Source organism: Schistocerca serialis, chromosome 4 (assembly GCF_023864345.2).
Source record: "Schistocerca serialis cubense isolate TAMUIC-IGC-003099 chromosome 4, iqSchSeri2.2, whole genome shotgun sequence".
Classification (NCBI taxonomy): Eukaryota; Metazoa; Arthropoda; class Insecta; order Orthoptera; family Acrididae; genus Schistocerca; species Schistocerca serialis.
This window is the reverse complement of record NC_064641.1, coordinates 691,127,386-691,150,001: the sequence shown is the minus strand read 5'-3', so window position 1 is coordinate 691,150,001 and position 22,616 is coordinate 691,127,386. Positions and strand designations below refer to the sequence as shown.

Here is a 22,616-nt window from a genome sequence, read left to right as displayed (position 1 = left end):
ACCCTCAAATGTAAAAGCTCAGAGACAAGTGCTGCCATCAGTTGCTGGGTTGGGGAACTAACAAAATTGACATTGGTCTCACCCCTAAATGATATTTAGGGGTGAGACCAATGTCAATTTTGATAGTTCCCATACCCAACAACAGATGGCAACACTTACGTTAGCACGTTTTTTTGCGCATGTCTTCAATTCCTAATCGCCAGCCGTTGCGCCAACCTTCTGGATTAAATTCCAAACCTCCCTGCAACATCTCAAGAAGTGAAGACATGATGTGGCTGTACATAGCGATCTGTCAGTCGGACTGCTACGTTAAGCCTGAAGACAACATTGGTGCTGTTCGGCAAAGCATGTTCTGTACTAGCAACGGGTTTCTCCGCCTTCCTTCTCCCTCGTTATCATGAACATAACATATGCATTACTCTCCACGTACTTATCACAGCTAACTACGCTAAACACACACTTGGCACGCAAGTCGCCGAAATGGCTTGCACCTGGCGTGTGCCACGAATCGAAAAAAATTGACAAATGTATATTTAACTCTAACGATATAGATGTGATGCACAGTGACGTCAGTGGGCAGTGACGTCAGTGGGGAGTTCACTGGGAACACTTCAGAGAGCCACACACTATTCGTTCTGGCCATTGTGCTGCTTAGCTAAATCGGCCAACTAGCCAGCTGTCTCAGGTCATTAACGAGCCAAACCAGGTCGCTGAACACTTAATAAACTGGCAAGAGTTAGACCCACATCACGCGGTGTCTTCCTTTCCTGGTCCGCTAATTTCTTCTAGTGCTATGGCGTCATCATGAGTTCACGTCCTGTATCTGGTTCCCAGATAGCGTGGCAGTAGCCTCAATCATCGCTTTCATATCCCCATCATCTGTGTATCACTCCTAGCTCAAGACTTGCATTCCCGGTGTTTTAGATTCACTATGTCAAGGCAGTCACCGTCACAAACACCAAGCATCTCAATGGTTTGTAACTGGAAGTATTCCTCATGTCCTTCCAAATATATCATGATCGAGCGAGCACGGTCTTGCAGTGGGAAAACAAGCGGGTTCGTTTTTTAGAATAGTGGTGACAAAATCCCCCTCCACCCATCCTATTTTAGAATTCCCATGTATTTCCTAGAGCAGTCCAGGTGACTAACAAAGCTACCCGTCCAACGAAACTATTACTTCGTCTCTTATGACGTAGATTAGAAGGTGAGCTCTAACGTTTGCCTAAGTTCTCACTTTTACCATCTTCTTAGAAGTTGTCATAGTGAAGGTACATACCAAGTAAACCCATACTGTCTCTCTTTCTCTCTCAAACGAGGGACTACTTCTGAAGAGCTTCGTCGTATCCTAAGTACCAGACCTACTTTTAATGTCTTTCTGGAACAAAGTGCCCGAGTTCAAACTTATGGAGGCATAGTGTGTTTATTGATATCAGTGTGAATTCATTGCTTGCGCTAATGCGCAAGGCATGTAGGTGTCAGATGTTTCCTGAAGGAGGACAAGAAGAGGGGATTCTGTTTCCTCACAAACTCGTTCAACTGGTCTGGGCCTACTGGATTTTTTCTAGTGGGGTCAAATGAAAACTATTATGAAAGAGACAGCTGTCAAGACGGAACTGAATCTCCTAGCAAGAATTTAGCGGAGTTGTTCCATTGCGTACGCTACACCATTTCATGCATGAATAAATTCTATCTAAGGGACGCCACAACTCCAGATGTGCAAATTCCGCAGATAAATCATCGCAAAATTGCACTTTCTTATATTTTCATCGTCATCATCAGACCATCAGTAAACTTGAAATTTTCTCATTTTCACTTACAATTTTCAACTCGCTCACATTTGGAAGAGGGTTTCCTGGTTTCCTAGTCTTATACATTTACCCTTCTCCATCGTCCCTGGGGATTCGTATCGCCATCATGGGAATGCCCCGTACGTTCTTTAGTGCTCGATTTGCTTAACTGCAAAAGGTGTATTCCTAGGTAAAAGATGAACTGCTGTTTCTAAGCCAATAACGGATTCCATGTCACAACTGTAACTGTCGTCATGATTTACGGACCACTTGTAATGTCTCTTGCAGCGGTCTCTCCGCGATATTTTCAGAAATTTTATAAATTATATAACTCAGTACATATCTCGAAATATCTCTTCTTATCTTACCGATTATCAATGCAAAGTAGTTTCAAGCCCAATTATTCCTTGGAGCGTCCATTTACTCCATGGAATAGCTTCTCTGCTATCTATGTTTTCTCTTATGAAAAGAATAAAAACTTCTTGCCGATTAGTCGTAAAAGAAGGATCTATATGTACGTATTGTTGAGCGAGTCGCCATCTTGATGAGATTCTGTATGAGAAGGAATTTAATACATGAACTAAACTAAAGTAAGTGTGTTCGCGTATTATTTAACGGATTATTATTATTGACAGTGTCTGCTTACTACGCTGTGTTGCACGGGATCAGTGGGGAACGTCTGATTTACACTGGACGAACCTGCCGTTTTGAATGCTCAAGATATCAAGTTACTTCAAATAAATAGGCTAACACGGTCTTACCAGCAGATCTCCGGTCTTCCCCATGTGATCACCGAAAGTTAATAATTATTACAAATGTTTCCAGGAGATCGACTGACAATTTTCGTCGCACCGAGACTTCGAAATTGCTTCACTGCCTTATGGAATTTAAGTTAAGCTTAATTTAATCAGGACAGAACAGTATTGAACTGTGTGAATGTGATAAGTCTGCTTTGTCAATGAAAATTCCCTTAATATACGCATGTTTTTACTATCCTGATCAGTGAAGCTAAATCAGGCCGGTGTGAGAGAGGTTCTTTAAATTTAAGAAATATTAAACACTGACAGACAGAGAATTCACTATAGCTGAAATAGTATGAATGGCTTGCCCAAATTGTCGTAATCGTTCTAAATTATATATGTTGCTGCTTTCCGATCTGGACCTCTGCTTAATGTTGCATACTTGGAAGAGTTATGAGGAACGTGATTATTTTAAGTGTAGACTGCAAGCAGTTCATTTAAAGCGATCGAGATCTGTGCCCTGTTGCACTGTTTTTGTCTCACTTCTTATAAAAGTGGATTTATAGGCCTTGCATCCCTGTTTCAAAAATATCTTTCATATGGGCCGTACTTTTAGTAGAAATCTACAGCATTAGCCCAAGTTTCATAGTATCGCTTAACCGCACCTGCTAGCTATAACTAGCCTTGACAACCCGATATTGTGTGTTGTGTTTCAGGAGCGTTCCTGGTGACGTACGCGATCGCCATGGTGTTCTGCGGCATGCCCATCTTCTTCCAGGAGGTGGCCATCGGGCAGTACCTGGGAGCCGGCGGCATGACACTCGTGGGGCAGCTTGTGCCCATCCTGCAAGGTGAATGCTGCCTCTGCTACACCTACCACTAAGTCATTTAGGTTCCACAAATGTTTCAGTATTTTGCATAAAAAATTGACCCGAGCACTGAGGGTTCCGTACAAACTATCTATATAAACAGTTCATCAATTCCTGGAATCGATATTAATAGAGGCAAGATATCTGTCCCAGGGGTACCAATATTTTCGAGAATGTTTTAATTTGAAGAATATAAATGTGCCATAGAGTCATGCAGGAGGCAGACGACCATTATAATAATCAGCAGTTCTCCATTCACGCTGGCTGGGTCGCAATGATCGAAGTCAAACATCCGGCAAGCAATGACTTTATTCTTCATATGATACGTTTCAGAATTTATCCATCATCACACATCCAAGAGTGATTATTGTGCATAGAAATGGCTTTTAAAGTTATATGTGAAACAAACATTCGCAGACTATCTGATGATGGATAAAGTCCAAAACGCGTCATATGAGCAACAAAGTCATGTCTTGTCTGATGTTTGACTGTCAGCCTGAATGCAGAACTACTGATTGTTTCAATTTCAAGTTTGACGTCGGATAACAAATGACAAAGAAATATTTTTTTAGCATGATATCATTTCAGATTAACAATTTTCGATTTTTTTTCTTTTACTTGTACTGTAAGACCGGCTTTTTGCCAAATTTCATGATTCTAGATTAGCAGGAAGTACCCTATAGGTTTTGATAAGTGATTTTGCGAGTATCAACATATGTGACATAAATGGCCGTATCTTTTGATTGCATTGACTTAAAACCTTCAAATTTTTATACTACCATTGTGACTTAAGTTTCAACTTCATAAGTCTACCCGTTCTTTAGGAAAATATGTCTTAACAGGCGAACGGATAACAAAAATTTTTTTTCGTGTAATATGATTACAAATTTACAGTTTTCGGGTTTTTTCCTTGGCTGTACTGTGAAGCCTTGCTTCTTGCCAAATTTCGTGGTTCTAGGCCAACGGGAGGTACCCTATAGATTTTGATGAGTGACTTTACGAGTATTAATTATGTGACATAAATGATCGTACCTTTTGATCGCGTTCACTTAGAAGTTTCAATGTCTTACACCACCAAAGTTCCATAGATATTAGTACCTGACACAAATTTCAGGTTGATATGTCCACCCGTTTCTTGAGATAAACGATTGTGAGCAGTCGAACAGACGGATAACAAAGCGATCTTAAAAGGGATACGTTTTTACAGAGTGTTGCACAGAACATTAAAATTGACTTTTTGTGTGAATCTCATGTCGAGGAGCAAAGCATCCCAACAGAGTGAAATAGTGGAACACAAAAAGAGAGAGGCAGACAGATAAATCTGGTTGACCAAGTAGGTCTTACTAGCGATGGTCAATGTTAGTATGTGGAGTGTCTGAGGGCCTTTCTGGTAAACTTTTAGGGACGGCAGGACACACACTGAGGATCATTTCTATTTAGTTACATGTTGTAGTGATAGAATATGGTCAAGTCTTAGAATGGGCGCCAATTCTGTAACTGGTGGAGTCCGATTAATGTTAATCATTTATTAACTGTGAGGTAATAGCACTTGAGTGATATAGTTGCAATTATTTTAATAAATAAATGGATTAGTCATGCCAGTTGCAGGGTGTAACATGCAGTTTCAATAATGAATAACTATCTCATGACGCATCCACTGCATGGATGTTTGTCATTTTTTACTGGAATTGAATTACAAATTAAAGCTTTGTTTCTTAGGTTACTGTTTTCCTGGGCTCTGTTTCTTCTCAGAGTTATGCTGATCTCGTGTCGTTTCTGTACGAAGAAAGCTGTAGTTTTCCAAGACTGTTTGGTTTGTCGAGTCACGTCAGCGACGAAATAATAATAACTTGTTCCTTTATCCATCCGTATTTCAGAATTGTCAGTCGACTGGATCACAAATAATGTACAACTTCCACATTAATATAACTGCTCACATGTGCTACAAATCCAACTGTTGTCATCTCTGCACAAAACACTTCTTCGTATTTCTAACAAAAGATTTCAGAAGACTGCTTTCTGCAACTCTTCTTCCCGCCAACTCCGAGAGAAAGATCAAAGATTACATTTTTAGGGTAGATAGTATAAATAATGCATACTGCTGACAAAGACATTATTTATAGTAACTGCTACACGTTCAACAGAACTTTGTGGAAAATAGGTTTACATATTTTCGCATTAAAGCTTCAGAATTATCCTAATCACATAAAATATAAACAGTAACGTATGAAACATAAAATTTTGCTGCACAAAGTTTTTTATGAGCTTCTTATCTTACAAATGAAAGTATCAATACCCATCGGTATCAGAGAGGTTCATAATGCGTATTACGCTTGATTACATCACAAGTGATGTAAATAGAGCATGTCATTATTTATTTATTTGCATAAGGCATTCTATGTTGGACCACTACTAGTTAATTTCAGTTCTCTTTCCAAAACACAATTACAAAACAATATCTCTCCATCCCTCTAATTAAAATAAGAAAATAATAATGTGCACATTAAATTAATAAAAATACCTTGCGGCCGTTATTCCTGGATTTGTGGTTGTTGTTACCTCTGAGATAAACAGATCATTGGCAGGCAGACTACTACGGGAGATTTGTTGCTCCGCCCGCCTGTCAACTGTTGGCATCGTTGCCGGGCAGCGGGTCTTGAGTGAATGCTGTCCTGGCACTCTGTACGTCCTACCTGGCAGATAATTTTTACGGGCACAAGAAAAGTCCTCACCAACCCATCACCAGACGGTCAAGTCCCTCACTCACGACACGGCAGCAAAAATGTCTCATGATGCCTAGACCATAGAGGACCTTGAAGATAAAGTTTTGATACGACGTAGCCTGTCATATTCTTGATATGTGACTTAAGTTATAGCTTTCCGTCGTAATTAATGAAACTGATTTTGTGATTTTTTTTTACAGAACATTTGAAAAATACTAGGAAGTCAAATGAAGTCGTCTTAGAATCAGTCGTCACATATTGGGTACTGTTTAAAATTTGTCAGATAGTTCATTTACGAAATTTAATGTTAACTCACCATAATGGTGAATCACGCTAACGCGCTACTCTTATAACTATAATAAGCGCTGTATTCCGTAACTGTAGCCGCGCGGGGTAGCCGTGGGGTCTTGGGCGCGTTGTCACGGTTCGCGGGGCTGGCCCCGTCTGAGGTTCGAGTCCTCCCTCGGGCATGGGTGTGTGTTTTGTCCTTAGCGTGAGTTAGTTTAAGTTAGGTTAAGTAGTGTGTAGGCCTAGGGACCGATGACCTCAGCAGTTTGGTCCCATAGTACCTTACCACGAACAAACAAACAGTAATTGTAAATTTAGGGTGTCCAGAAGTAATGGTCAAAATTCAGGGATATGACCGGAACTATTATTCAGAGCAAGAAAGTATTTTAAATATGAGCTATAAAATGCTTACCTGAAGAGCTACGATCACTTCTTAATCTTCGATACGGTGAAGTAAGTCTTTCTCATATTTTAGGAGGAGGTGGTATGGAGCAAAACAAGAAAAATTTCTAGTAAACATGGTCTATAAAATGCACATCTTAACACCTATAAGTACTTGTGTAGTAGAAGAGAGTATTCCACAGTAGCGATGATGACCATGTGCCTATAGCTCTTAGGATATGAATATAGAGTCCATATTTACTGGACTTATTTTTGTTTTGTCCCACAGTACAACCTGTCGAAATTTAGAAAGCATATGGTAGAAGTGAAAGAGATTTGTTTCACAGTAACGATGATGAAGAAGTACTCATAGCTCTTAAGGTATGCATTTTAGAGCCCATGTTTAGTGCACTTTTTTGATTCGAATGTGGTTCCTGTCATATCCTTGAATATTGACCATTCCTGCTGCGACACTTAGTATGTTGAAGAAGGACGTAGATAGATTCGTCAAAGTATCGTATGTGATACAGAAACAGGAGTCAGAGAATGCATCGAAGATTCCAATGAAAGAAGTAGCCTAGAAGAGACTTTAGGTAGTGTTGTGCACGCTTTCAGCAATTGCGTAAGTGACCTCTGTTACTGTAAACGAATCTGGGATGTCTTAGATGTAAGCCAACTCTTTTTTCGGGGTAAAAACACTTAAGAGTGAAAGAAACTGCTATACCTGCCTAATATCTTGTAGGACCCCCACGAGCACGCAGAACTACAGCAACACGACGTGGCAAGGACTCGACTAATGTCTGAAGTAGTGCTGGAGGAAACTGACACCATGAATCCTGCAGGGCTGTCCATAAATCCATAAGAGTACGAGGGGGTGGAGATCTCTTCTGAACAGCACGTTGCAAGGCATCCCAGATATGCTCATGCCTGGAGAATTTGGTGAACAGCAGAAGTATTTAAACTCAGAAGAGTGTTCCTGGAGCCACTCTGTAGCGATTCTGGACGTGTGGGATGCCGCGTTGTCCTGTTGGAATTGCCCAAGTCCGTCGGAATGCACAATGGACATGAATGGATGCAGGTGATCAGACAGGATGTTTACGTATATGTCAACTATCAGAGTCGTATCTAGACGTATCAGGGGTCCCATATCACACCAACTGCACACGCCCCACACCGTTACAGAGCCTCCACCATCTTGAACAGCCCCTGCTGACATGCAGGGTCCATGGATTTATGAGGTTGTCTCCATACCTATACACGTCCATCCGCTCGATACAATTTGAAACGAGTCTCGTTCGACCAGGCAACATGTTTCCAGTCATCAACAGTCCAATGTCGGTGATGGGCTCAGACGAGGCGTAAAACTTTGTGTCATGCAGTCATCAAGGGTACACTAGTGGGCCTTCGGCTCCAAAAGCCCATATCGATGATGTTTCGTTGAATGGTTTCCACGCTGATACTTGTTGATGGCCCAGCACTGAAATCTGCAGTAACTTGAAGAAGGGCTGCACTTGTGTCACGTTGAACGATTCTCTTCAGTCGTCGTGGTTCTGTTCTTGCAGGATCTTTTACCAGCCGCTGCGATGTCGGATTCCTGATATTCACTGTACACTCTTGAAATGGTCGTAGGGGAAATTGCTCACTTCATCGCTACGTCGGAGATGCTGTGTCCCATCGCTCATCCGGCGACCACTTAAATCTTGATAACCTGCCATTGTAGCAGTAGTAACCGATCTAACAATTGCACCATACACTTGTTGTCTTATATAGGCATTGCCGACCTGCGGCGCCGTATTCTGCCTGTTTACATATCTCTGTATTTGAATATGCAACCTGTACCAGCTTCTTTGGCGCTTCAGTGCAAAACCCTTAATCGGGCAGGTAGGTTAGAAAACTTGAAAAGGGAAATGGATAGGTTAAAATTAGATATAGTGGGAATTAGTGAAGTTCGGTGGCAGGAGGAACAAGACTTTTGGTCAGGTGAATACAGGGTTATAAATACAAAATCAAATAGGGGTAATGAAGGAGTAGGTTTAATAATGAAAAAAAATAGAAGTGCGGGTAAGCTACTACGAACAGCATAGTGAACGCATTGTTGTGGCCAAGATAGACACGAAGCCCACGTCTACTACAGTAGTACAAGTTTATATGCCAACTAGCTCTGCAGATGATGAAGAAATTGATGAAATGTATGATGCGATCAAAGAAATTATTCAGATAGTGAAGGGAGACGAAAATTTAATAGTCATGGGTGACTGGAATTCGAGAGTAGGAGAAGGGAGAGAAGGAAACATAGGAGGAGAATATGGGTTGTGGGAAAGAAATGAAAGAGGAAGCCGTCTGGTAGAATTTTGCACAGAGCATAACTTAATAATGGCTAACACTTGGCTCAAGAATCATAAAAGAAGGTTGTACACATGGAAGAATTCTGGAAATACTAGAAGGTATCAGATAGATTATATAATGGTAAGACAGAGATTTAGGAACCAGGTATTAAATTGTAAGACATTTCTAGGGGCAGATGTGGACTCTGACCACAATCTATTGGTTATGAACTGTAGATTAAAACTGCAAAAAGGTGGGAATTTAAGGAGATGGGACCTGGATAAACTGAAAGAACCAGAGGTTGCACAGAGTTTCAGTGAGAGCATAAGGGAACAATTGTCACAAATGGGGGAAAGAAATACAGTAGAAGAAGAATGGATAGCTCTGAGGAATGAAGTAGTGAAGGCAGCAGAGGATCAAGTAGGTAAAAAGACGAGGGCTAGTAGAAATCCTTGGGTAACAGAAGGAATATTGAATTTGATTGATGAAAGGAGAAAATATAAAAATGCGGTAAATGAAGCAGGCAAAAAGGAATACAAATGTCTCAAAAATGAGATCGACAGGAAGTGCAAAATGGCTAAGCAGGGATGGCTAGAGGACAAATGTAAGGATATAGAGGCTTATCTCAGTAGGGGTAAGATAGATACTGCCTACAGGAAAATTAAAGAGACCGTTGGAGAAAAGAGAACCACTCATATGAATATCAAGAGCTCAGATGGAAACCCAGTTCTAAGCAAAGAAGGGAAAGCAGAAAGGTGGAAGGAGTACATAGAGGGTCTATACAAGGGCGACGTACTTGAGGACAATATTCTGGAAATGGAAGAGAATGTAGATGAAGACGAAATGTGAGATACAATACTGTGTGAAGAGTTTGACAGAGCACAGAAAGACCCGAGTCGAATCAAGGCCCCGGCACTACACAACATTCCATTAGAACTACTGACGGCCTTAGGAGAGCCAGTCCTGACAAAATTCTACCATCTGGTGAGCAAGATCTATGAGACAGTCGAAATACCCTCAGACTTCAAGAGGAATATAATTATTCCAATCCCAAAGAAAGCAGGTGTTGACAGATGTGAAAATTACCGAACAATCAGTATAGTAAGTCACAGCTGCAAAATACTAACGCGAATTCTTTACAGACGAATGGAAAAACTGATAGAAGCCGACCTCGGGAAAGATCAGTTTGGATTCCTAGAAGTATTGGAACACGTGAGGCAATACTGACCTCATGACTTATCTTAGAAGAAAGATTAAGGAAAGGCAAACCTACGTTTCTAGCATTTGTAGATTTAGAGAAAGCTTTTCACAATGTTGACTGAAATACTCTCTTTCAAATTCTAAAGGTGGCAGGGGTAAAATACAGGGACCGAAAGGCTATTTACAATTTGCACAGAAGCCAGATGGCAGTTATAAGAGTCGAAGGACATGAAAGGGAAGCAGCAGTTGGGAAGGGAGTGAGATAGGGTTGTAGCCTCTCCCCGATGTTATTCAGTCTGTATATTGAGCAAGCAGTAAAGGAAACAAAAGAAAAATTCGGAGCAGGTATTAAAATGCATGGAGAAGAAATAAAAACTTTGAGGTTCGCCGATGACATTGCAATTCTGTTAGAGACAGCAAAGGACTTGGAAGAGCAGTTGAATGGAATGGACAGTGTCTTGAAGAGAGGATATAAGATAAACATCAACAAAAGCAAAACGAGGATAATGGAATGTAGTCGAATTAAGTCGGGTGATGCTGAGGGAATTAGATTAGGAAATGAGACACTTAAAGTAGTAAAGGAGTTTTGCTATTTGGGGAGCAAAATAACTGATGATGGTCGAAGTAGAGAGGATATAAAATGTAGACTGGCAATGGCAAGAAAAGCGTTTCTGAAGAAGAGAAATTTGTTAACATCGAGTATAGCTTTAAGTGTCAGGAAGTCGTTTCTGAAAGTATTTGTATGGAGTGTAGCCATGTATGGAAGTGAAACATGGACGATAAATAGTTTGGACAAGAAGAGAATAGAAGCTTTCGAAATGTGGTACTACAGAAGAATGCTGAAGATTAGATGGGTAGATCACATAATGGGGAGGTATTGAATAGAATTGGGGAGAAGAGGAGTTTGTGGCACAACTTGACAAGAAGGGACCGGTTGGTAGGATATGTTCTGAGGCGTCAAGGGATCACTAATTTAGCATTGAAGGGCAGCGTGGAGGGTAAAAATCATAGAGGGAGACCAAGAGATGATTACACTAAGCAGATTCAGAAGGACGTAGGTTGCAGTAAGTACTGGGAGATGAAAAACTTGCACAGGATAGATTAGCGTGGAGAGCTGCATCAAACCAGTATCAGGACTGAAGACCACAACAACACAACAAAAACAACAATTTTCACAACTCATGGACTAGTCTGAAATTGATCGAAATCGATAGTAAAATATAAGATAATTAGTACAGCTGAGTTTTGTATAATACTTTGTAACCTCCCCCTCACTAATTTTCTCTGCGTGCAAAGGGTGTTCAGAAGCGATATGAAAAGCTTGTAATGGTGTTGAAGGGTAGGTCGTGCTGAAAATAACTATCAAGAAACAAATTTGCTTCTTCATTTGGCTTCATAAAACTGAACAAGAGAGCGGTAGTGGACATGGGACGATAGTAAGGATCGAACCCGAGCCAAAGGCTGAGCAGTCTCGTGCTCTATCATCTACGTTATGAGAACAACTGACACTAATTGTATCAGGGCGGGCTGCGTGAATCCGCGCACGCAATGTCCTGATTGGCTAACTTAAAGTGATAATTAACTGGGAAACGGCACAATGTATCGAAATATTTTCAACAATTATCTCTCAGCACAACCTACCCTGCAACACCCTTACAAGCTCTTCAGATTTTCTTACAACCCTTTATATTGAGCTTGATCTCTTGAGCCTAATCGTAGCAAGAAAATGTTAAGGCAGTCATCCCCGAAGTGAATAACTGACTAGTGGGAAAAATATACAACAAGTTCCTTTTAAAAATAACTTCCTATACTCTTTACTTACTGGAACTTTGACTAACATATGTAAAACAGTGCAATCACACACGATAAAGGCGAAATAAAAAAAGTTCTACGAAATTCCGAATAACGCACAGCAAAATCAGTGAATTAATTAGTAATATTAAACGGTCAGCAGTACAACTGGACAATACCTGCTCGTTAGCTAACCGATAACTGGAACAGTAATAACTACGTATTTGTTTACGTAAAAGTGTGCCAATACAACGTTCATACACACACGATAAACAACGCAACAGTACAGTCCAAACTAACAGTAAGAAAATTTGAGTTTATATTTTAAAGTGTTAAAGAAAATCGAAAGTAATAATTTCAAATAATAAGTATAAGACCTTACTGAAATTGTACCGATGAAAACTCTCTATTATAGCAAGAATTGCGTTGCGTCAAAAATTAACTTACTGAAGCGTCGTTACTGATGAATGTCAATCACGGTTTTGACAAGAAAACAAAACTGGGAGTGTTACACCTTTTAATGACGTCTCTTTTTTATAAAACGACACACGGTATAGGAGGAAAGGCACAGGGGCCTAGTCAACATAACAATGACATATGTGAAAAGTTAGATCAGGAAGTGTGCGTTCTAACTTATAACTAACATTATTTGAAAGTTCACTGAAAGTCACTGAACATCTCTAATTCGAACGAAAATGAATAGTATTACAGTTCGCCGGAGATTTGAGACGATGATGTCGAATCTTTTGTATACCCATTTTCTGACTGGAAGTTTGAGGGCCTTCGGCCGTTCACTTACGTAATGAAATGGAACACCCACACCGGTCCTTACGATGTTATTTATTATATGGCTACCAGTTTCGGAACTTTAGTACACCATCTCAGGCCTTAACTGACGCTGAGGGGGTTAACTCCAATCGTACACACGGTTCCACCAGTGTCCAACATCTATGAACTAGTTTTCGCAGACTACCTGTAACGAATATGTTGTGTCTCCAACCATCAACAACCAACTTGTTAGTTGATGGTTGGAGACTCAACATACTTGTTACAGGTAGTCTGCAGATATTGGCTACTAATGGTATCGTGTATACGATTGGAGTTAACCCTTGCAGCAGGCCTGAACATGATGTAATGAAGCACCGAAACTGGTAGGCATATAAGAAACAAGATCGTAAGGACGGCTGTAGCTGTTCCATTTTGTTACTTATGATGATGTCGAAGTCCTCAACAAAGCTGCTTTTACTCCATTTATCACTTTGACTAGCATTGAGCAATTATGGGGCAGGATCTTGATGTACCTAGAGCCTTCTACGTCTGCCTAAACTAGCCACGCACTTTGTGCTCCGTAATTAGTTATTTGGTCTCACATGCACTTCTCTGACGTCACACAGCAATGCCCAGAAATGGTATTGGCATTTCACTTTTATTGTGACGAGACGAAGCTACGAGTACTTTCGTCTGGCCATAACTATGAATTCTTTGCTTGCTCTAGGAGAAGACTCATCAAACTAGAACATGTGAAATATTAGTTCACTTTATTACATTAATGAATAAAAGCTTTACCTAAGTTTGACACACTTCTTTGCCACAGGAGTACTGGATAATTTACATATGTCATGGAATAGAAAGGCATCACTCAATCCACTAATTAACAGACTGTTTTCTGGAGGTACAATGTTCAATATTTTAACTAGTCGTTGGTCCTAGATAATGATGATTGCTGTAGCTGAGATCTCGAACTGGACTGAACTTTGCATGTCTGACACTATGTTAACCTCAGTGTAAGGGCGCTGCTACGCTGAGAGGGAGGGCGTGTCTTGTGGAGTGCCTCTCATTGGTTGTTGTGGGCCGCTGCGAGCCCTCGATAATGTCTGTAGTATCGATTCGCATTGTCGACTTTGGTGTGGAACCGCGATCTCTCGATTATACCACAAATTTACTCTTTGACAAGTGATAAAAAATTTACCTATCATTCCATATCGGCATTAACCTAGTGTAATCCATGGTATGCATTATATGACTTCGTAAGCTTTCCCGGCGGATTAAATCTTGAAAGTCTTCTTGAGTTTACTGCCAGATCCTGAAATCAATATCATTCAATATTTCGGCTATCCAGCTGTCCACCATCTTCAGGGGAACGTTGCTACTGCTGCTGAGTCCCGCTGAAAACTGATGCCAAGGAAGGCTGCAAATCGTCGTCTTACATAGGCCTCCGTCATGGATGTGTATGATGTCCTTAGGTTAGTTAGGTTTAAGTAGTTTTAAGTCTAGGGGACTGGTGACCTCAGATGTTAAGCCCCATGGTGCTCAGAGCCATTTTTTTAGGCCTCCGTGCCGTACACGACGTTTGGCGGACTGTTGGATACTCGAAATACTTAGTCATGTCCCGCGTCCGGCCATCCTGATTTAGGTTTTCCGTGACTTCCCTAAATCGCTCCAGGCAAATGCCAGGATGGTTCCTTTGAAAGGGCACGGCCGACTTCTTTCCCCGTCCTTCCCTAATCTGATGAGACCGATGACCTCGATGTCTGGTCTCTTCCCCCAAACGTCGTCCGGGGTGGCCGAGCGCTTCTAGGCGCTACAGTTTCGAACCAAGCGACTGCTAATCCTGCCTCGGGCATGGATGTGTGTGATGTTCTTAGGTTAGTTAGGTTTAAGTAGTTTTAAGTTCCAGGGGACTGATGACCTCAGAAGTTAAGTCCCATAGTGCTCAGAGCCATTTGAACCATTTTCTTCCCCCAAACAACCCAACCTAACTTAATCACGCTGGTCTCCTGATCCGTCAGAAAATACAAGGAGACTTTCAAGACATAGTGTACATTTCATTACAAAGGTAATTTACATTGTTTTAACAACATCTGCATTAACTACAAAAAAAAAAAAAAAAAAAAAAAAATTTCCAGGCACAGGTAACATTTCAAAATCCACAGAACAAAAATCAGTTAATATAGCATATAGATTTTTTTCAGATATAATCGTGGCTGACATGGTGTATAGCACTGGAAAGCTGAGAAATCCATCTATTAAGTGGTGTATAACACACGCGACTTCTTGCGAAACACTGAGTTATAAACAATCGTTTTCAGGTTTTTTTAGGTTTATCCCCACAGTCCTATCAAGAAAACATCCTCCATAAATCGTGTAGTGTGCAAAGCAAGGAAGAAGAAAAGTGATACACGGTATGAATGTGAGAAACGTCTATTGCCTTGCTCATGCCTGTTTTCTTATCAGGTACATCACACCAAGAAAAACATCTATACCAGTATTCTTGTCACTCCTGATCACTTCAATAAATTGTAAAGATAGATTTATCAAGAAATTATATAATTTTGAGAAAAGTCTGTAAGACTTAAATAGTAAATGTAGGCTCGACAATGAGCAAAAATATTAATAAGCCAATGGGTTGGTAGAAATTGTCAGATCGGTTGGTAGTTTGCCGATATAGCTCTATTCAAGAGCCTATTTGCTTCTTTTTTAATTAAACGATACCTTTTGTCCAAGATCTCGAGGCACTCATTTCTCAGACTGCGCTGCAATACGGCGTGTTGCAGGCGTGGGCTACGCGACCATGACGATCGTGTTCTTCCTGGACGTGTACTACTGCATCATCATCGCGTGGACGCTGTTCTACCTGATCGCGACGTTCGTGCAGCTGCCCAGCCTGCCGTGGGAGGACTGCGGTGAGTGCCGCCCCCGCCGCCCCCGCGGCCGCCGCCACCCCCGCCGCCGCCCCCGCCGCCGCCGCCGGCGCGCGCTTTGCCGCTTCTTCCTGTGACACAGGCGTAGCAGGGGCGAACCGCAAGAGCTGGGAGGAGGCGCCCATCAAGGAGCTGCAGTCTAGCCTCTGTTTTCTCTCTGCTTGCAGACAACTGGTGGAATACGCGCGACTGCATTACGCCCGGCACGAACGCCACACTAGTGCACAACAGAACCAACCACACCGCCACCCCGGTGGAAGAGTTCTGGGAGTAAGGCGCACCTCATGCTTCACACTATATGTCTATGTAGTTGCCGCCCGAGCTAGCCACTATCTCTTTCAGACAGAGAGTCTCGCGAGTAGAGAGAGTCAGTACCGCGCGATCGCTCTTTCGGAGCAACAGTCGCGAGAGATGCACATCCTGGGTGAGTACGAAAGGTGACATACTCATTTCAGACGGCCTTCCTACAGATGCAGGGTTCTCCGTAGTCCTTCTGGTTTGCAACCCACCGCCAGTACCCGGCACCTGTCCGAGCGACATTTTCGTCGGCTGGGCCATTTGTGAGCGCATTTGTGAGGCGTAGGGCTCAGTGAAGTGGAACGAGTAAACTCGCCTCCCCGTAAAAGTGAGTTCACGGGTCTGTAATATTCAGGTAATTTTGCACTTCGCTGGATGAAATCTCACTAATCCATGCAGTAAGTGGTTTTCATTTTTTCGTGCCAGTGCAACGTGTTTTTGAAATTACTTTTACGCTCCTTTCGGAAGAATTCTTTGTAGCACGTAATTTGAGAGCTGCAGTGTTACCAGACTGCATCGATCCAAAGCGAGGGTGACATATTTCCAAACTGTACACGCGCACAATTTTAATTTTTGAAATTAGACTTAAATTCCTTATCACAACGTCACGTTAATATTTTCGAGAAGCTTTTCAAAAGGGAAGCACCAAAACTGAAAATCACACAACAGTTAAATACCATCTTATCTTATCGATTGTACAGGGCAAACCAATAAAGTCTATACAATTTTAATTCTGTTGTAAATGGATTATGTTTCTCTGTTCGTTTCTGTCTGTACTGGCATAGCGTTTAAGTCACTTGAGTTCCAAATCAAGGTAAATTATTTACAGCATTGCTTACAAAATATTTCAAATTAACATTTTCTTGCAAATCAGAAATTCAAGCTTCGGACTGCGAGACATGTTCAGTACGAATAAAAATGATACGGTTTTAGCAACATAGGTTGTCTAGAGTAGTATAGTAATATGAATTTTATGAGGCACATGTATTCATACTGGCACAAACCATTGGCTTAAAATATCTTCTGCAGAGAAATTAATAAGAAATCATCAGTTTAGAACTAAGACAAATTTGTAGCTGATGGTATGTTACTAGACTAATTCTTTGCTTAGGAAGTATGTTATAGCGTACGCCAACACTTATGAGACACTGGTAATCAGAACCGACCTACACGCCGCCATTGTGTGGATTAAACTGTTTTCTGCTCTCTGTCCCCCGAAAGCGTCATTTGTGAAGTGAATCTTGATACAGTTGTTCCAGCGAGATGTCACTGATGGACTCTAATACTGCAGCTGTGTATATCGAATAGCGAGGAATACCTCCCTCTAACAGCTGGCAGCAGCTAAATGCCCACGAACGCCACGTGCGGCAGAAGTATACAAAGTAGAAACAGAAAAAGCTGACAAGAATGTATTTCCTAACCCAAGCAGAAGTAATGCTGGAAGATATCCAGTATTATAAGGACTAACAAAAAATAACACAATCTTTTCTGGAATGTATGTCACCAAATTACGGCTCTACGTGGTATCACAGTAGTCTGTATTCGAAGTTTTTCTTTGAATCCTTTCCCATTGATATTTTTTTATATATTTACGTAGTTACTAGCAATTAACAGACTAAAAAGGAGCACAGTTTCGGGGCAGAAATACTTCTTTGTGTTTAATAACTAAAACTACCAGATGGAGGGTACTTCATTCAGGCAACTGCGTTCCTGTCTATAATATCCCGGCAGCTAAGAGAAGCCTAGCAAAATCCAATACTAAAATTAAGGGCTTGTGCATTAAATATAGCACACCGTTTGTGAAATTTAATCCCATTCTTATTCGATGACTCAAGGTTGAGTTTATCCAACATTTTGCATGCTGAAGCAAATTAACTGTGAATAATTTAATACTCGCATGCCGAAGTACATCGATACGATACACACTATGTTTGTATCATTTGTTTCGTGGCATTCGTTAGTACCAAGGACGGTCAATTTCGCTGTGCCTTCATTTTAGTCAGAACCGATTGAGCTGTGATCGGGGAATGAACCGTCCCATTCGTGAATACATGGCAACAGATATTTCAGATTTCCCTTAAAACCAAAGACATTGGCTTGAAGCTAAGGATTTCGACTTAACCCATTTTATTGAAGACAAAATTATTATTGATGTGCCAGAAGATGTCCTTACAACAAAAGCTAATTGGAGGCCATACACAGCAACGTTCGCTAAACAGTCCGTAGTGAGACACTTTCAGCAACCCCTTGGTTCATCTGTGCCATCAGTTGCTCAACAGTTGCACATCCATTCGGTCGAACACATATGCGTCCCTATCATCCCTTCATCACAGTTGTCTCGGCGCCGGTTTTGGATAGCGTCATTTTGCCATGCACCGTATACTTTAACCACGGTAACACGCGAACAGTTTACAAATTAGCCGTTTCGGAAATGGCTTGGAAGCCAATGACCATGCCATTTTGGATGCCAGATCAACCGCTCCGTTTCCGCAGTACGACAACGGCTACACTGTTTTCTGCATTCCTCGACACGCTTTGTATATCCTCCACTGTTAGTCCTGCCACTACTGTTTGTGAAGGACTAAGCCACATTCACTTCGAACATAGATGGTGGTGCTATTAACGTGACTGGACCGTGTACTAGTGAAATAACAACTCTTGTGTGTCTCTGCAAAGTAGTTACGTAAATGAATTAAATGCATGTTACGAAAAGATTGCAGGCATCTGTATGGGTGACATTATTTTGAGTGTACTCGCAGCACCAAGCCTTGAGAATCCATGGAGCACTTGACATCCCACATGGTTTCTTTTGGAATGAATACATGTGCCTCTTGGTGGTTTAATATACGTAGCTTAATGTTTGTACTTAATTCTGTGACATTAAATGGAGGTACAAATTTATCATCCTCAACACTGCTTGTAATAGCCTTTCGTGCAAAAGCTGTTGGAGTTGTTTGGAAAGCCGACAAGGTGAGATTCGCATGTTGTCAACAGAGTAAGTATGTATAGGGACTTTCTCATATTACTGATATGAGTAACTATCAGCACTTTTGTTTCGATATCTAAGATATTGGTGTCGATACCAAGTAGTCGATGATTTCATAGTATCGTAAGAGAGTATCTGTATCGGAAGTATCGCTTTGGGTCCTGTAGATCGAGTAGGTCTGGTACCCAGCCATCAAGTGGCCGTCCACGCTTACGGCAGCCAAATGGTGTGCATCTGCTAGTTGGTCGTCTGGGATCAGTGCAGTAATATGGAGTGACGTGGAGACGTCTCAAAATGGAGCTATCGTGTTTGGACGTGTCCATGTCCAAACCGTGAATGAAGTTGCCCGATTTGTTGGTGTATCAACGTGTCTACAAGGAATAGTGTACCACTCACAGCCGTGTAGCACGGCGTAGGAACAGTAGTTGTAAGTAGATCCTAACCGACAAGGACCTGAGACGAGTGTCACGCCATATCAATGACAATCGATTTAAAACCCGACAAGAATTGTTATTGTAAGTGAACGCAGTTCCACCTCAACCAGATTCCGAGCGAGCATTTTGAAGGGAACCTAGTACAATGGGCATTTGTAGTCCGGTGCCTCGCAAAGGGCCATTGTTCACAGCTGCACATAAAGCTGCAAGCTTTCAATAGGACGAACAACGCAGGAACTGTCAGCGGCTGAGTGAAGGCGTGCAGTGTGTTCTGTTGAGTCCCGCTTTTGCCTCTTTTCAAACGATGCGAGGCGTTGAATGAAGCGACGGCCCACTAGTTGCTTTACCCACAGTGTATGGAAGGTGTCACTCAGGTCGGAGTTTTATGTTTTAGGTACGATTTTCGTACCGTGACTTGGGCCCGCTCATTCAGGTTACCGTTAACATGAGTCACGATGTTTATTTCAACATTCTCAGTTGAAACGTCCCCTTAGAAAAATTACTGTGCTGATAAACCCCTTACGTTATTTGATTTTCAAACAGCTGAGCAAAACTGAACGTACTCAGACATTTCTCTCTTTACTTATTCTGATCATCACTAAACTGACACACAATATTTTTAGCGCAACGCAATCTGACTTTCAATAATCCCTACAAAAGAATGGCCCTGATTAACAATAACCTATACCTTTCATGAATCACTTACCTCACAAAAACCTTCATTACTCGAACTACTGCAATACAGCGAGCGCCAATACTGCCAGCTAAATAAAAGATTCTAACTAGTGAAGTCACTAACTGCTGATAGGCATAGTTAGCAAATGAAAGATTTTGATAAAGAACAAACAATGTATTTACCTTAATAGTGTTCAAAAGTCATAATATATATATATCAGTTCATGACATGCAGTCTTACAAATTTACTCTCTCTGATGGACACACGTCCAGATCATCCGCTCTCAAAACTCCGCCATCTGACTCCGCACTGCTGGCGGCTGACATCCAACTGCGCAACGCTGCGCGCTGTTAACAGCCAACTGCCCAACACTACAATAGCAAATTCCAACAATGCAAACCAGCCACAGACTGCACACAGCACAGCCAGTGATTTTCATACAGAGCGCTAGGTGACGTTACCAACATAAAAACCTAAACAGCCTACTTACACAGTATCCAAGTGTTGCTCTTTCTTCTACACTTTAACGATGAGTGGGTTGTGGATACTCTCATCTTTTAAGATGTTGGCGACCATGTTGTCAGGGCCGTACGATACGTTTCTGGCTTTGCGGAACACTTAGGTATCCTATACGTACGCCAATTGTTCCGTTAAATCATCCAGTCGCAATCCCATAGAATGTGTCGAACTGTTTGGAACAGCGGGTGAAACCTAGCAATTTGGGAGCCCTACGGGATCTAGTCATTAATGAGCGGCTTCAACTGAATATGGCATATCTGAAGGCACTTCTGAATACTCCTCTCTGCCAAACTGAGGGCATTATCAAAACAAGAGGCGGTGTTACACGATATTAGTGTTAAGTCCGCTCCATCTATTGGCCCTGTCGGGCTATTCAGTACCGACTGGCCGCCGGGTCATTCTCCGTCAATGACGTCACTAGGATGCAGTATGGAGTGGCGTGGGGTTGACGTCATTAGGATGCAGTATGGAGGGACGTGGGGTCAGCACACTATTTTCCTGACCGTTGCCAGCTACTCAGATTTCTGTCGTTGTAACTCCTCAGCTGGCATTACGAGCCTGAGTGCACCATGGTCCAATCCTCCCACCAAGGAAAATCCCTGGCAGTACCAAGAATCGAACCCGGAACCTCCACACGGCTGTCAAACACGCTGATGTCTTAGTTACAGAGGTGGACGTTATATCAACTTTTTTGCACTCTGTGCTTAAGTCTGTGCCTTAGAAAAAGTTTAAAAGTGCGAGCAAACAGTACCTTGCGATACTGTCGGTACTGACAACTTTTTCCGATACAGTAGAATTGTCGAGACAATGTTAGGTATTGGCACTGATACCAGCTATGGTATCGGATGTAGCTAAGTGTGTAGGAGTGGTGTGGAGTGTGGGGTGAGGGGTTGGGGCGCAGCGTGCGGTGAAGGGGTCGCGTGTTGCAGCCGGCGCGTGCTGCAGGTGAGCACGGGCATCGACGAGCTGGGCGGCCCTCAGTGGGAGCTGGCCGGCTGCCTGCTGCTCGCCTGGGTCCTCGTCTACCTCATCATCTGGCGCGGCCTCCACCAGAGCGGCAAGGTCAGCCCCACCACCACCCTAACCTACCCTACAGTACACACGTGCTCCTCTACTCTTTACACACGGTGTCTACATTCACTAAGTGTACATCCATATCAGTCTAATGTTGATGTATGACAATTAAACAAACCGCCATGAATATAGAGTAGCTGATCAAAAGTGGGCGGACAGCCCTACATAATGCGGAATTGACGAATAGGTGTCACGAGAATGTGAAAGGAGGCAAGAATTTTTTGCGTTGTTAGTAGAGAAGAAGAGAAATTTGATAACATCAGGTATAGATTTAAGTGTCAGGAAGTCGTTTCTGAAAGTATTTGTATGGAGTGTAGCCATGTATGGAAGTGAAACATGGACGATAAATAGTTTAGACAAGAATAGAATAGAAGCTTTCGAAATGTGGTGCTACAGAAGAATGCTGAAGATTAGATGGGTAGATCATATAACTAATGAGGGGGTATTGAATAGAATTGGGGAGAAGATGAGTTTGTGGCGCAGCTTGACAAGAAGAAGGGTCCGGTTGGTAGGACATGTTCTGAGGCATCAAGGGATCACCAATTTAGTACTGCAGGGCAGCGTGGAGGGTAAAAATCGTAGAGGGAGACCAAGAGATGAATACACTAAGCAGATTCAGTAGGATGTAGGTTGCAGTGAGCACTGGGAGATGAAGAAGCTTGCACAGGATAGAGTAGCATGGAGAGCTGCATCAAACCAGTCTCAGGACTGAAGACCACAACAACAACAACAACAGTGGAGAAGCATTAACAACAGAATGGGCCAGTCAAGAGAGCTAAAACAAAAAAAACAAAAAAAAAAATGGTTCAAACGGTTCTGAGCACT

The 22,616-nt window shown here is 42.0% G+C and overlaps 1 protein-coding gene across 1 annotated transcript in view; it reads left to right on the top strand.

Moving 5' to 3' along the window:
• The window catches only part of LOC126473190 (sodium- and chloride-dependent GABA transporter 1-like), a 127,348-nt gene that overhangs the window by 22,932 nt on the left and 81,800 nt on the right, over positions 1–22,616 (top strand). The window contains exons 2-5 of the mRNA XM_050100084.1: positions 3,244–3,378; positions 15,659–15,787; positions 15,973–16,075; positions 21,647–21,779. Of these exons, the coding sequence (XP_049956041.1) occupies positions 3,244–3,378; positions 15,659–15,787; positions 15,973–16,075; positions 21,647–21,779 (500 nt within the window). The remainder of the gene's footprint in view (positions 1–3,243; positions 3,379–15,658; positions 15,788–15,972; positions 16,076–21,646; positions 21,780–22,616) is intronic.